We start from the raw sequence: 17275 nt of genomic DNA, 5'->3' as shown, positions 1-17275 counted from the left end.
AACCCATTCCTTCCCTTTCTCAGCTTCTGGTCGTTGCTGGCATGGCTTGGCATCCCCGCCTTCTGAAAGCATCACTCCAATCTATTCACATCACCTTCTCCTCTGTTGTTGTCTCTATCAAATCTCCCTCTGCATCCTTCTTATAAGGATGCATCTGCTGGCACATAGGGCCCACCTGGATAATCCAGGATAAATTTCTCTCAAGAGCTGTACAATTACGTGTATAGTTTAAGTTGAACAAAATGGCTAAAAATAAAAATGATTAGTTGATAGATTCAAAATTTTTTCCTCCTGGTGATTTTTGAAGAGAACAGACTTTCAAACTGCCTTTTAACTAGTGTTATTTTTAATATCATCCTAATCTTCATCTTTAACAGTATATCAAGTACCAACCAGCCTTCATTTTCCCTGGATTATGAGTTAAAAACACTGTGCCTCACAGCATTCTTAATGGTTGACTGACCACAATGATACAATTTCCTCAAGTTTCTACTCAAAGATAGTAAAGCAACTAATTATGTTTCAATCAAAATTTAACAACAAAAGTGTGTTTAAGTATATTAAGATGAAATCAGTGAATACCATTTCTGTCAAATAAAGAAAATATATGCTACGTATTAACACAACCCATCTGTACTGAGCAGCACAGTTACATTATTTACTTCTGGGAGAAATATACCATAACTTTGGTCTAAAGACACACCAACACCAAAACATTCATTCATTTTTTTTTATTCAACATATATTTCAAGGACTTACAAATTTTAAGCACTCTTTTGGGTACTGAAAAATAAGGTGAACATGTTCCAGAGGAATTTTAAGTCTACTGGGAAAACTGATTCTTAAGTTATTAACTGTAACATAGCGTGATGAGTGTTGAGATAAGACAGGGGGTTAGTAAATGCTGGCCCATGAGCTAACTCTGGCCTGAGGCCTATTTTTTTACAGATCTCCAGCTAGGAATATATTTTACATTTTTAAGGGAAGGAGGAGGAGAAACAAGGAAAGAAAAGGAGAAGGAGGAATAAAAATAAAGGAGAAGAAGAGGGAGATGGTAAAGAAGAAGAAGCAGAAGCAGAAGCAACAGACACTGTACATGACCTGCAAAACCTATATTTACTACATCGTCTTTTACAGAAAAAGTCTGCTGAACCCTCAGGTATGGGATATACAGAGATTTCTGGAAGCAAAGAGACAGAATTAGAACCTAAATTGATCTTGGAAAAATTATCTAAACAATAAATAAATTTAGTGAGGTGAAAGTTAAGGGACTTCTCCAGAAAGTGGGAACAGCACATGCAAACTCCTAGATGTGGAAGGGTACCACTAGAACTAACGGAAGTCCGGAATGTCTGAAACATGAGCAGAAGGGAGAAGAATGAGTCGATGTAGAACTTGGAGACATAGGCATGGCCCAGATGCAACCAGGCTTTTAAACAATATTAAGGATTTTGAATTTTAACCGAATGACAATAAGAGAAAAAATATTGGGAAGGAGGTGAATGATAAAATAAAGTTCACTTTATTACCAGTTAGTACAGCTGAAGGTCTAGGGTATAGCATAACTGAGGGAAAAGAGAGTGGGAGCAGAGGAGAGGGAAAAATAAAAGTTAAAGTGCTGACAGAGAATTCTGGTGCTGGGTAAGATGGAAGAAGCACACAGACACATCACAGTACAAATGCTAAAAGACAAAGAAAAAGAAAATAACTTGAAGGCAGCAGAAGAAAAGTGGCTCATCACTTATACGTGAGCCATAAGGTTAACAGCTAACTTCTCATCGGAAACTATTTGAAGCCAGAAGACAATGGGATAATATATTCAAAGTGTGCCCAAAAAATAAAATAAAAAAATAAACATTGTCAACAAAGAATCCAAAAATATTTTTTCAAAAACAAATAAAAGCACTCCCAGTTAAACAAAACCTGAGATTATCATCGCTAGCACTTACTCATTAAAAGAAATACTACAGGAAGTTTTCAGGCTGAAAGGAAATAACACCAAACAATAATTCAGATCTGCTTAAAAAATCAGAAAGTAACCCTAAAGGTAAATATGTAATTATAGAAGGTGACATAAATGTATATTTCTTATCCTTCTCTTACTTGTCTTAGAGAATGATTGTGTGAAATAATAAGCTCATAATTCTGATTTGAGTCTATGATATAAAAATGTAATATACTTGCCGATAACAGCACAAGGAGGCAGATGGGAGCAAACTTATACTGGACTAAGGAAAGGATATCAGATGGTCACTCGAATTTATAGGAATAAATGAAGATAACTTGAAATGGTAAATAAGGTGCTTAATGTAGCAAATACTATAAATATACACTTATTCACTCTTTTTCTCATGTTTTTTAAAAGACATAAAACTATTAAAATAATAATGATAACTTATTGTTGGGTTTGTAACATATAAATTCAATATGTATAACAATTAATAACACACAAAGGGCAAAAGGAAATAGAGGTATGCATTGCAGCATGTCTATATCTAACTGGAAATAAGTTAATAAAAATTTGAAGTAGATTCTCATAAATTTAGGTGTATATGGTTAGCCTGAGAGCACGTATTAGAAAAATAACAAATATAGTAAAAAATTCGTTTTTCTGCTCCAATATGTAAGGAGCTTGGAGGTCACCACTACATTATAACAAGTAGAAAGCTGAAAAACCAAGAATTTTTTCATACTAGAAATGAGGTTACAGGTCAAATTGCTGCCCGCAAAATTGGAGGAACTGACAGGTAAATACACAGAATCACAACTTACTAAAGCAGAAACTTCCATAGAAACCAGGATTGAAGTAGAAAAAAAAAAACTGTAACTGACAAATTGCTGAAGGTTCACTGTGGACAAATCTGAGGATTAAAAATTCCAAAGGGACCCAGACATCAGGGAATCCCCATACTTTTATGAGTTTTACCTCCTGGATCTCTACCAGGTTCCTACAGTAGATATATAGGAATAATCTAAATGTCCAACTCAAAGGTAAGGTTAAATGTTTTAGAGAAGCACTCATAAAGAAATAGTATATAAAATATTAAAACTATGAAAAATTATAAATTCCAACAATGTAATGTAAAGAAAATTATCCAAAATTGCATTAAACTCACCATGACCTGGAGGAAATGTTTTCCATTTAATGAGTGCAACTAGCTCATAGATGGATAAAGTTGGCCACTCCTTATAATATGGACACTTAAGAATTAATTTCACCTTACGTTTATTTTCCAGTTTTGTCTTTTCCTGAAAAAAACTCATTGTCAAAATTTTTATGTAAGATAATTTTTAAAAAGAGGAGAGAGAAAGTTAACAGATAAATGGCAGTAAAAGTAAAATAAAGGTTATATGAATGTAGGTTACTATAAAATGCACTTGAATTTTATAGGAGCATGACCATATAATCATACTGAAAGTTTAATCTTCAGATCTGCTACCAAAATATTTTCTCCCCTTTCAAAATATTTTTAGACTTCTATAAATGTTTTAGCATTTTGTAAACACCCTATCATATTCAAGCCTACATTCAAAGTTGTGTTTAATAATATCAAATAAGTGATATGGATATTTTGAAAGTAAAAACAAACATAAAAAACATCATTTTTTAGCCAGCCACTCTGAAACCAGGAATTTGGAAGGAAGCTGAATGCTGGAAAAGTCTTCTGTATCACTGACCCTGAGACCACTGTATTGAACAAAACTCGAACTATCAGAGATCTCAATAAGGAAGACCAATGTCTCATTTCCCTCCAACGTGAGCACCTCCCTGTGACTGACACTAGTGCCCTGTGGTACCTGAACCAGGGTTAAACCCTGTGACGAGGAGCTTGCATACAGCATGACTATGGGGCCGCCCAAAACTTCCTCTGCCATCCGGAGGAGGAGAAACAGGAGAGAGGGGAATTTTGGGATTTGATTGAAAGAGAATAAATTGTTAGGCTTGAAGAAAATAAGTTATCCTAATGCAGCAGAATTAGGGGATGGGAATTAAGCTGTGCTCACCTATTCAGGGTTTTGATGTGTATTATAACAATTTAACAGTATGCCAATAACTACCAAGTATTTTTTCCCAAAGGTAGACTGTAGAGGCTAGAGATCTGCCTCTCTGATTGTTCAGTATCCCTAACACATGATATACTGCTGACAACCAAAACATGTATTTGTTGAATGAACAAATAAATGATTGAGTGAATCTTTAATTCATGAAAAACCAAAGCACTCAAACATTTAATAAATTATATTCACAGAGACTTTTCTCTCCACTTCAACTACTCATGAGAGGCTTAAGTGATGTTCATCAAATAAACCATATATTAATGGTCTCCAGTTCAAGCCAAATTAAAGCATAAAAGTGATATGGACATCTTTCTACAGAGGCAAAACTGTGTTAATTTACATCCATACTGTGTTAGTATATAAATTAAATATGGTCATACCGATTTTAACTTTGCACAATTCTTTGCAGGGATTTTAAGAATTTCACAATCTTCTTCTGTCACCACTGAGTAAGCCTTTGTTTCTGATTCAATCTTAGCTGTAACTTCCAGGGTTCCAAAGGTACTCCATTGTCCAAGCTGTAAAAGCACCAAAGGCAGCTTACATGTCATTGTCATTCATATCATTAACATAAAAATACCAGTGATAGTCAATCTAGGAGAGTCTGCAAAAGGCAGAATTGTAGGTCCTACTCCAGGTCTTTGATCCCTGAGCAGTCTTGCATGGATGTCATACTTCTCCCAAATGTCACTTTTCCAAAGCAAGAAAAAAAATTTCTTTCACTAGCATGAAGAAAATAAGTTATAAGAGTAGATCTTCTGTTTTATTGACTGATTCATTCTAAGACATGAAATAATGCTTGGTACAGAGTAGCCATTCAATAAAGATTTGTTGAAGGAATGAGGATAATGGTGCACTTATATCCATGGTCTGTCTTCTTTGTATTTTATGATACTCATATGATATTAGTAATAATGAAAGTCAGTATAGTGTTAATGTAAAAATCACTGGCATATGTATGTATTCACATAGGATCTCCTAGTTTATTATATTACAAGTAAATATTAAGCATGGCAAAAATAGTACCACTAGACTACATATTGTAAGTTTATTAGGATGTAGTGAGAATGTGTATACTGACATAGAAGATCTATATTCATGTTTGCCTGGAAAAAACTAGAGGAAATGTAACAACAACAACAACAAAAGTTTAGAAATATATATAGGATTGAGAAGCTTAGAGAAAACATCAGGTTACTACGGCCATCTAATGATAATATGGGAGGACCTCCATCTTCTACTTCAAATCCATAGAAAGACTGAATAGTTTTCTTTTTGGTTAACTATATAGCTGAGATTGAATCTGGAAGTTCAGAAATAAATAGAGAATTTAAACAGTTATTGCTGAAGTCAAAGTGGTCCACAGGGATATCAAACGAGGATGAAGGCCTGAGGAGGTTGAGTTCAGGGTCTTCTCATGCATATGGGAAAAGAAGATGCGACTCAGGTCCATACAAGTTGAAGAACTGGAATTGAGCCCTTTTGCCAAAAGCCTAGGACCTTGGAGGGTCGCCCCACACGTGAAATGGAGACAACAAAAGCCCCACCCACTAATCTAACTGTGGAACTGGGTAGACTTGTCATAAAGTCAGGATTCTAGGTCTACAACTTGTGTGGGTGCAGAGTGTACATTCACACATAGTGCAGGACCTAAAGCTAATGGAAAGCCTGGTACACAACTGAAAACAAAACAAAACAAAACAAAAAACTAGGATCCAGGAAAGTTCAAATTTAAAACTTTATGTATGAATTTAGGAGAAAAGGAACTTCCACAGAAGACAATCCCGGCTGATAACAATCACAATAAGAAGTTGCAAACCACACAAGTGAGCAAACCCCTATGAAGGAAAGTCAACTAGAAAAAAGCTGAACACCCTAAAAGAAGTACAAATTTAATATATTTAGACCATAAAACCAGAGCATAACATTATGGAAGCAAAAAGAGACAGTCTGTAGAAGAAAAAATTAATTAAACTTCTGTAAGTAAAAAATAAAGTTATTGATAGAAAAACACAATGAACACACTAATTAGCAGATTAAAACTAAAGAAAGAATTCATGACATGGACAAAATATGAGAAAATCATTCAGAGTGAAATACATAAAATATAGAAGGAATGGAAATAAGTGGGAGATTTTAAAAGATATTGAAGATGAATGGAGATCATTCATCATATATGTACTAGGATTTTTAGAAGAAACCAAAGAGAATGGGAGTGAGGTGACACATAAGTGACAATGGCTGCAAATTTTCAGAATTGAGAGAAGAGATGAGTCTTAAAACTGAAGGAGCACACACGTCTAGATACATATTTATATTTTATATCACTTCTCAAAATTTGGTGTACTTCCTTAAACTTTCTCCTCCAAATCCTTCTTCATCATCTTATTAGCTATTGGTGATTCCAAGCAGATGTTTCCTATGTATTTTTTCCAGATTTTCTAATTGTTTTTTAAGTATAAGACTTAATCTGAGTTACCTAATAAATTATGAAAGCACAAATCCTCCATGACTTTAATATTCTTAAGGCTTTCTTTCATTAATTGATCTCATGAGATTCCTTAATATTTTTAAGAAACTATTCAATTTCCAATACTCTTTATACACCCACTTATTTTAGTTGAATTAATTTAAAAATTATTAATGTTTATAACATTTCCATTCTGTTCTGTAACTATGGTTGTCTTCAAAATGCTCAGGAAAATAACTTTCAAACTAGAATTGTATATTTACTTAAAATAACAATATAGAGTGAGGATGGAACACATGATAATTTTAGGCATCATGTGAAACAAATTACTAAAAGATGAATTTAAGCTAGAATAATATTGAATCCAAAGGGAAGATATGCATAGAAGTTGATAAAGAAGATTAGTAAATATAAATAACATTTATTGATATATAGTAATTTTTCATGGCTAATATAGAATGCCTTTAAGACAAGATAAATTCAAAATATTTTGCAGGGCAGGTAATTAGGCTTATTTTTTAATTTACTTTTAATGGAGGTACAGGGGATTGAACCCAGGACCTCTCGCATGCAAAGCATGTGCTCTACCACTGAGCTATACCCTCTCCACCAATTTTTTTTTTTTGAGTAAAGGTAGATTTATTTACAGATACATAGTGCATAGAGTGTAGGCTGTTTCAAAAGGCAAGAGAAAGGCCACAAAGTGTGGGCACTGGGTGCTCAAATTAAAGTAAAAGTAGATAGAGTGCTGGCCATCTCCAAAGATGAGGGAGCAAGAGAGGCAGCCTCCTCACCAAATTTAAAATAATTTTACAACAGTAACTACAAAGAGAGAAGCAGGAAGATAGAATTAAAATATTTGGAAATGTTTATGCTCTAAAACTAGGAAAGAAAAAAGATTTATGTAGCTTTTCTTAGTTCAAATTATAAATGTAATATTATAGAAATGAGAACTTGATAAATGGAAAAAAGAAAATAAACACAATGATATAAAAATAAGTGATAAAATTTTCTCTGTATCTAAAATATCTCATAAACACCAATAATTTGACCTAAAAAATAAAAACAACAAAAGTAAATGATTATTAAAAAATGACAAACATATTTTTGAAAATTTCCAGAAGAGATGAACTAAATGAACCACACACAGAAGAAAAATGCTCACCCACTCTAGAAGACACAGAGGTGTACATGGCACACATGTTTATTCATCCATCAGATTGCAAATATTAAAGTACTCTAACCTGTGGGACTGGGAGATACTTTAATTCATAACTCGAGGAAATGTAAAACCTTTAAAAATGGGAAATAAGTAATCTGGCAATATTTATTTGGTAAAATAAACAAAGAATGCATGAAATACTTTATCCAGAAACCCATTTCCTAGAAATCTACTTTAAATAAATATTTTCTTAAGGATATATTTAAAGAAGTTTAATGCAGCGCTTTTTAGTAACTCCTAACTGGAATCTCCTTTCATGGTCACCAACTTTAGATCAATATATGTGTGTGTGTGTGTATATGTATGTAGTGTATGTGTCTATGTATGTGTACATATGCTTGTGCATATATTATATATATATATTCAACCAACTCTAAGTTTTAACATATTGTTAAAAAATTAGTAATATCTACATATCTTAACCTGTAAGAATTCTTAAGATGAAAAGAAAAGTAGGAGGTGAAAAATGTATGTTAAAATCAATTTTTATAAAGTGAAAACAATTTTTTAAGTGTGTTCAATTGTTTTACTGCTGGCGTCAGTTCAGAGAAAGACGTACAAGTGTGAACACAAGGCTGTTCAGAGAAGAGGTGGAATAAAAATGATAAAAGATGTATTAACTTTTTTTCAAACTTCCCTGTAGATTTTCAATGATAAAAGTGAGTGTGTATTAAATTTTGGACATTTTTAAAGAACTTTAAAATTCAGGTTCAAAACAACATTCTGCATTATTTTCCATACTTGTGTTATCTCTCTTAATATCTTTATATTGATACATTAAATACCTTAACTGATATATATCAAATGTTTACAATTGTTATCTCTAGATGATAGAATTGTGATAATTATCTTTATTATTTTGTGCCTCTGCATTTTCTGAATTTTTCAGTAAATATAATTAAAAAGTAGACAACATTATAAAGCTATTTAAATGACTTACAACTCAACCTTTCTCAGTTTTTTGGTAAATGTTTCTTAAGTTTATGTAGACAGTCCTATTTTGGTGGGGATAGTTAGTGGAGATGCATAAAAAGAAGTTTTACTTCTAAATTCTCAAGTTATTTTACTAAAAAAATAAATTGATAGATGACTTTATTGGGAAATAATATATTCCCATGATATGAAAATTAACTTCTCTAATAATGCATAACTCAATTTGCATCTGAATAATGAACTGGTAAATCCATTAATATTTCTTTTGAATAAAAGCACCATGTTGGGATTTGTTTTAAACTGCATTTTGCAAAACATAAACTTTTCTAAAAAACAGAAGACTTTTTATAGGTGTAACCTTTGTTCTTGTATTATTTTTCCATTGCTTCTAGCTTCCAGGCACATTAAACAAGATCAATAACTAAAATTACAGCTGCTATTTTTAAACCAAGGAAGGTCTTGTTCTTAACACTACGAAACATAGTTTCTTTTTTTTTTTCCTAAGGGGCTAAAGCAGCAGACAGAGAAAATACAAAACCTCTACAGATCAGGGGTTTGTGACTGAGGTCTAAGGATGGACTTAAAGATTCTTAAAATCTTAATATATAATGCCACAGTATGCAATTATTTGTAAACTTCCATTTTTGTTGAGTGCCTATAGCTTTCATTACATTTGCAAAGTTGTCTCTGTCCCCAAAGAATGTTAAGAAGCATTGCTCCAGATAGAAAAATATTACTTTCTGCTGTGATTTAAATGGCTTATATAGAAAGTACATTCTCACATCCAAACAACGTTGTACAGTAAGAGAGGGATACTAAGGTATTGCATTTTATAATCTTTCATGTATTTACGGAGGATTTGGGCCATATTGGGGCTGTATTTTGATATCTAGAAGGTAGAAGAAGTAGGAACAAACTTAATGTGAGGACAAGCTGCTTGGGACCTAATCACTCCATTGGCTGAGAGATTGGATTATGTGACTCTATAGGAAGTCCCTGGGTACATGCATTCCAAACCGGTATGCTGAGTCAAAGAAGGTGTTTTTCATTATAGGAAAAGAACTGATCTTTTAAGATTATATAATTAACTATGTAAATTAAACCTACAAATCAAGTCGATTTTTAGATATAGTCAATAAATTCCTTTTTAAAAGTTGGCTAAACAAGACATCCTTTTATGTCCCTCACACATTTTAGCAAGAATTGTCTAGATGTCATAATGAATAAGACAAGTAGAAGTTCTTTATATTTTTTCTAAAACAGAGTCATTCTTTCAAACACCCTCAGGGGTTTTCTACCTCTTCAACTGTTCACATGAAACACTTGTCTGAAATAATCTAGCACTGTGACTGCTTGTCTGAATTCTACCCAGCTTCAAGATCCAGTTTAAATTTCATCTGTTCCACAAAGTCACCTGGTTCATCCCAGTCACGCTTCTGATTTATAATAAAGTATGTCTGCTATTGTTTTGTTATATAGCATGCAATGCTTTTGTAAGTAAGGACACTCTAAAGAAAAGTAATAGAACATTAAATCACTATCTTTAAACTTTGAGGATAAAAAAATGTGTTTCTTTCCCTGTAACACAGAAGATACTCGGGAGCAAAGGAACCTGGGTTGTATGATCATCACGTGGTGTCATTTTAAGACCAGTGTTCTAATCAAGTGTCTTTAAGTTTAGAAAGTCCGTTTGTAAAATATGCATTGCTCTTTAGGTAAATCTTGAAACTTGGTGTCAGGTTTATCTGATGCCTTGCTTAATTCCACAGTGGTTTAAATTTGAATCGTTTGAATCATTTGAATCGATCTTTTGAAATTTGTTGAGACTCAACTTAGGCCTTAGCACAAAATCAATTTTTTTAATGTTTCATATGCACTTAAAAAAATGTACATTCTGCAATTATTGTTTGCCATGTTGAATACAGGTCTATTAGATCAAGTTTGTTAATTATGTTGTTCAGAATTTCTATATCTTAACTGATGTCTTTTTTTTTGGTCTAGTTCTTTATCAGTTACTCAGCAATATCTATTAAAATCCCCCACTATAGTTATAAATTTATTTCTTTCTTTTCTCCATCAATTTTCACTTTATATATTTTGAGGTAATAATTTTAGTGCATTTAAATTTCACAATCATCATAAATATTCCTTTTTATCTTTAATGATGCTCTTGTAATAAAGACTATTTTGCCTACTATTATAGTAGCCTTCTTTTAGTTAGTGGAATCTAATTTATTATCTTCCATTATTTTACTTTGCAAATTTCTGTTTCTTTGTAATAAGGTGTGGTAGCATATAGGTGCTATTTTATCTAGTCTGACAATTTTTTTTATTAATTGAAATATTTAGTCTGTTTACATTTAATGTAATTATTGACATGTTTGGGTTTAAATCTGACATCTTAATATTAGCTTTCTATTTTATGATCTGTTTTTGTGTCATTTTTTTTCCGTTGCTTCATCTTTAATTAATCAAATATTGTTCTATTATTTTATTAGCTTTTTAACTTAGTATATGTTCTTTAATTTTTCTTTTGGTGATTACTCTAGCAATAACAAAATACATTTTTTCTTACTAGAATGTAGAATGTACTCTAAAGTATTACTTTTTTCACTTTCCAGAAAGGCATAGACTCAACAAATCTTCAAATTCATTCACCTTATCCTCTTGTTGGTTTTACCACTGTTGATATATTTGATTTCTATATGCATGTAAAACTCTACAGGTAACACTGTTTTGTACAGTCAAGGAATATTTAGATTAGCCACATATTCACCCGGTTTCTTTGTTCTTCTGTCCTTTCTACATTTTTGTAGTTTATCTGAAATAATATTTTTTTTCTACTGAAGTCCTTCACCTTGGGACTCCTTTTAGTGCAGGTCTCCTGGCAATGAGAGCTCTCTCTACTATTTGTCTGAACACATCTTTATTTTGCCTTTATTTAAAAATTATTTTTCCACTGGTTTTAGAAGTCTAGGTTGCCAGTTATTTTTATCTCGATACTTTAAGAAATGTCATTCCATGTTTTCTGACACAATCATCTGTTGAGAAAGCATTAAAATTTCCCCTTTAGCATATTGCGTCTTTTCTATCTACTTCAACTTTAAGATTTTCGCTGACTTTGGTTTTCATTAGTTTTTAACGTGTCCAGGTGTAATTACCTAGCTTGTAATTCATACAGAAACTGGAACCTGTTGTTTGATGTCTTTCCACTCTCAAGAAAAAAAAAATTTAAACGAATGCTACTTCAGGAAATACCAAATATTGTTTCCAGCAGATTCTTATTCCTCTCTTTCTTAAAATTTTTATTATAAACTTGTCAGAATTTTTTATCACCTCATTATCTATTTTATACTCTTTTCTGTATCATTTATCTTTTTTCTCTTCAAAGTTACTTGTAATATTTTCTATGAATCTGTTTTCCAATTCAGTAAATCTCTTCTGTTGTATCTAATCTGCTGATAAAGACATTTATTGAGTTATTAATTTGTTATTATATTGTTAAATTACGAAGTCTCAATTTTTTTTTAACAATTTCAGTTTTATAGTAAAATTCTCCTTTCATCTGTTTTCTTCAAAATACAATCACAATTATTTTAAACCTATAACTCCCATAACTATATTACCCATGAGTTAGCTGTATTGCTTTTTTCTCCTGAGTTTTTGTTATTTTGTCTTACATACTGCCCTTCTTGGTAATTTTTTATTCAATGAGTACAAAAAACTGTTAGGACTCTAGATGATATCATTCTCTGAGATGTTTTGTTTTTGTACTGACAGTCAATTAGTATATAGCAGATTAATATAATACAATGAAGAATTGAGATGTTTTGAGGCTGATTTTTGTCCTGGGTTTCTATTGATAGACTAACATGTTTATCAGAACCTCTTATTCTTGGCAGACACACAACTCAATCTGTCATGCTGTGAAACTGATGACAATTCTTCTTGCTAGATTTGTAGCTGCATATTTTTACTTGGGTTCTGTGATCATTAATTTTATGTAATCATTAATTTGACTGGACCATGGAGTTCCCAGATCTTTGAGCAAAACATTATTCTGGCTATTTCTAGAAGGGTGGTTTTGGAGGAGATGAACCTTTAAATTAGTAGACCGAGTAAAGCAGATTGCTGTCCATAATGCAGTGGCCTCAACTATTCAGTTGAAGGCCTGAATAGAATAAAAGGCTGACAAGTTTGTAATAAAAAGTTTAAGAAAGAGGAATAAGAATTGGCCAGAAACAATATTTGGTATTTCCTGAAGTAGCATTCGTTTAAATTTTTTTTCCTGAGAGTGGAAAGACATCAAACAACAGGTTCTAGTTTCTGTATGAATTACAAGCTAGGTAATCACACCTGGACACGTTAAAAACTAATGAAAACCAAAGTCAGCGAAAATCTTAAAGTTGAAGTAGATAGAAAAGACGCAATATGCTAAAGGGGAAATTTTAATGCTTTCTCAACAGATGATTGTGTCAGAAAACATGGAATGACATTTCTTAAAGTATCGAGATAAAAATAACTGGCAACCTAGACTTCTAAAACCAGTGGAAAAATAATTTTTAAATAAAGGCAAAATAAAGATGTGTTCAGACAAATAGTAGAGAGAGCTCTCATTGCCAGGAGACCTGCACTAAAAGGAGTCCCAAGGTGAAAGACTTCAGGTAGAAAAAAAATATTATTTCAGAAAAACTACAAAAGGCTGACCCACTTCCAAATCAGGGAGAATTTTCCTGCCCATTGACCCTTAAACTGATTATCCTAAATAAACATCAGCAATTCCTGGTTCTACAGCAGTAGCCAGCCTTCAGACTCAAAGTGGATATTGGTCATAGATTTTGAACTTGCCAGCCTCCATAACTGCTTGAGCCAATTTCTTATATCTATCTTCTATCTATCTATCATCTATCTACCTATCATCTGTCTATCTCTCTATCATCTATATATCTATTATCTTTCTATCATCTATCTATCATGTATCTATCATCTGTCTATCTATCATGTATCTATCTATCTATCATCTATCTACCTATCATCTACCTACCTATCATCTATCTATTTATCATCTATCTATCATCTATCTACCTCCTATTGGCTCTGATATACAGAGATTTACAGTGTTTGGCTTCTTATTTTGTGAAACAGGATTAGGCAAATGCCTAAAGGATGACAGGGTACCAAGCTCCCTTTCCTCTGATTTTCTTTGTCCGGTATCTTGGCCTCTCAAGCCTTGACTGCCTAGGTAAACTAAATTCAAATTTTGTCACTCTGGTACTCTAAGACTCCTGAAAGTTCTGATTCATTGCTCTTTCCTTAGTTGCTCATTCCTATGATGCTTACAAATTGGCAGATTCCCCAAAAGAAAAGAAAGAGGAAATGTCTGGTTCAAAGCAATGCATTTCTCTTCTTTCTTGAATCATGGCCCTTTAAATCCTGGTTCCTTTGGTTGCTCTCAAATGCCTTCAGAACTCTCCATCTATTTGTACACATCAGATAGTAATGAGAGTCTGTGAGTACTTAGTACTGATTGCTATTTTGCAGGTTTTATATGTCATATATGTGTATGTGTTGTTTATTTGTGAATTAAATTTATTTTCAAAGGCTTTTAAAGAACTATATACTTTTTTAGTTCATATAACAGATATATCTAGGAGTTCAGAAAAGGGGTGGAAAAGTGAAGAAAAAAAGTACCTGAAGAACTCTTGGGAAATGTGTTCCTGATATAAATGTCACATCATTTACAATGTAAATTCTTCTGAACAGCCCAGACTGCATCTTATTAGCACATAAGCACAGCTCAACTGATAACCATAAACAGAATCTCCAGTGGATTCCAGGTATTTCCTTCAGCATTAATTTTTTATGTTTCAGAGAGACCAACTTCATACATTACCATCAGCACCAAAAGGAAAAACAGTCTCCTTTTTTCTGTCTTGTTAGATTTGGAGTTTTAACTTAATACTTAGGAGATATAACTTTTTTTCTATGTAGTTAGAAAGTCGTAACTGACTGAACTGAATTCCAAAGGATTTTCCCAGCATGATTCTGCAGTTTCATAAATCTAATTTGGAAATATTGAATGTTCAATGAAATCAGAATAATTTTTCAAAAATTTGACCAACTAATTGAAAAATAACATTTAGACAAAATACATTTCATAATTTTCTAAACATTTTTGATGCTTAATTTGTAATGCTGACTAGTTATAGATGAGAAAAATAATCTTTATACCTCTATTATTTGAGATTTTATAAGGGAGAAGTTAACCTATCTGATATGTAGCAGTGCACCATTTAATCACAAGAAATAATCATTTTAACATCCTGTTTAGTAAAACTGCTCTTCCATACGGAGATGTTATATTGCAAAAAATATGAGTGTTATAGTCACAAGAATTTAAGAGAAGCACTAAGAACTAAAAATATCTCTGAATTATACAATGAAATTCAATGTCAGCTAAAGAAAATGTTAGCTTCTAATTTAAATAGTCATAAACTTTAAAAAAATTAGCATATAACATTCAGTAAAAAATTAATAGAGCATATGTTGAAATGCATACTTTATGTGTATTCATACATAAATGCTCATCACATGGCCAGAAGCTATTGCGGTTATAAAATACAGACTGCCTTAACGAGTTAGCATCATTCATGTGTTGTATGGTTTATTAATTTTTAAATTAATTGCTTTGATGTGATTTGAACCTTATATAAAAGATGAGTTATTTTGGTAGCTTTATAGAGCAGACTTTCTCCTTTTCTGATAGACCAGAAACAGTGTTTCCTGATTTTATATTCAAAATAGAGCATTTCCTCCACATAACACTGAATACAATGGTTCATGTATCCATTTATTCTGAATTTAATGTGTTCTTACAAAGAAGATTCAGTTGAATAAGCTTAGGTGTGAAGTAAAATAACTGTGTCATCCTAATCTGAATGTGAAAATGATTTAGTATTTACATTTTTGCTCGTAGTAAAAATAAGTACTTTAAATTGCATTTGGGGCTTTTCCATATTCACCAAACAATATTTTTTTTTAAAAATATACTCTCTACTTTTATAACCATATAGCCTATTTTTTTTAAGCTTTGCAATGTACAGTTGACCCTGGAACAACATGGGTTTGTACTGCATGGGTCCATATATGTACAGAATTTTAAAAATAAATATATTGGAAAAAATTTTAGAGATTTGTAACAACTTGAAAAACTCACAAACTGTGTAGCCTAGAAGTATCAAAAAATTAAGAAAAAATTAGTCTTGTCTCCTGCAACTTTACTGAACTTATTTATTAATATTAAAAAGACCACATTACCTAAAGCAATCTACAGATTTAATGCAATCCCTATCAAAATACCCATGATATTTTTCACAGAACTAGAATAATCATAAAATGTATATGGACTCACAGAAGACTCAAATTACCAAAGCAATTTTGAGGAAAAAGAACAAAGCAGGAAGTATCACCCTCTGAAGACTTCAGGCTATACTACAAAGCTACAGTAACCAAAACAGCATGGTACTAGCACCAAAATAGACACATAGATCAATGAACAAAAAAGAGTACTCAGAAATAGAGTCATGCATCTATCTAAAGTCAATTAATCTATAACAAAGGAGGCAAGGGTATACATTGAAAAGAAGATAATCTTTTTAATAAGTAGTTGTTGGTAAAGCCAGACACATACACGTAAAAAATAAGATCAGAACATTTCCTCATACCAAATACAAAAATAAACTCAAAATAGATTGAAGACCTAAATGTAAAAACTGATGCTAAATGTAAAACTCCTAGAGAAAAACATAGGCAGAACACTACACTCTTTGACATAACTTGCAGCAATATTTTTTTGTACCTGTCTCCCACAGTAATGAAAACAAAAGCAAAATTAAACAAGTGGGACCTAATTAGACTTACAAGCTTTTGCACAGTAAAGGAAACCATCAACAAACCAAAAAGACAGCCTACTGAATGGGAGAAAATATTTGCGAATACCATAACCAATTAGGAGTTCATATCTAAAATAAATAAACAGCTCATTCAACCCAATATCAGAAAGCCCCCAAACAACCTTATTTAAAAATGGGCAGAAGATCTGAATAGACGTTTTTCCAAGGAAGACATACAGATGGACAACAGCCACATGAAAAGATGCTCAACATTGCTTATCAACAGAAAAGTGCAAATCACAGTCACTATGAGCTAGCACCTCATACCTGTTAGAATGGCTATCATCAAAAAGTCTACAAATAACAAATGTTAACAAGGATGTAGAGAAAAAGGAACCCTTGTACACTATCGGAGGGAATGTAAATTGGTGCAGCCACTGTGGAAAACAGTATGAAAGTTCCTCAAAAAACTAAAAATAGAACTACCGTATGATCCAGCATTTCCACCCTGGGTGTATATCTGAAGAAAATCAAAACACAAGTTTGAAAAGATACATAAACCCCAATGATCACAGCAATGTTGTTTACAATAGCCAAGATATGGAAGCAACCTACGTACCATCAACATATAAATAAATAAGGAATATATGGTACATATATACAGTGGAATATTACTTAGCCACATAAAATAATGATATT

At 32.2% G+C, this 17275-nt stretch overlaps 1 protein-coding gene across 1 annotated transcript in view; it reads right to left on the bottom strand.

Moving 5' to 3' along the window:
• The window catches only part of CNBD1 (cyclic nucleotide binding domain containing 1), a 210926-nt gene that overhangs the window by 34048 nt on the left and 159603 nt on the right, over window positions 1–17275 (bottom strand). The window contains exons 8-9 of the mRNA XM_010952168.1: window positions 4440–4577; window positions 3117–3249 (exon numbers count right to left, since the gene is read on the bottom strand). Of these exons, the coding sequence (XP_010950470.1) occupies window positions 3117–3249; window positions 4440–4577 (271 nt within the window). The remainder of the gene's footprint in view (window positions 1–3116; window positions 3250–4439; window positions 4578–17275) is intronic.

The sequence above is a fragment of the Camelus bactrianus genome, chromosome 29 (assembly GCF_048773025.1).
Source record: "Camelus bactrianus isolate YW-2024 breed Bactrian camel chromosome 29, ASM4877302v1, whole genome shotgun sequence".
Taxonomy (NCBI): Eukaryota; Metazoa; Chordata; class Mammalia; order Artiodactyla; family Camelidae; genus Camelus; species Camelus bactrianus.
The sequence above is the reverse complement of the archived record's forward strand: the minus strand, read 5'-3'. Positions and strand labels throughout refer to the sequence as shown.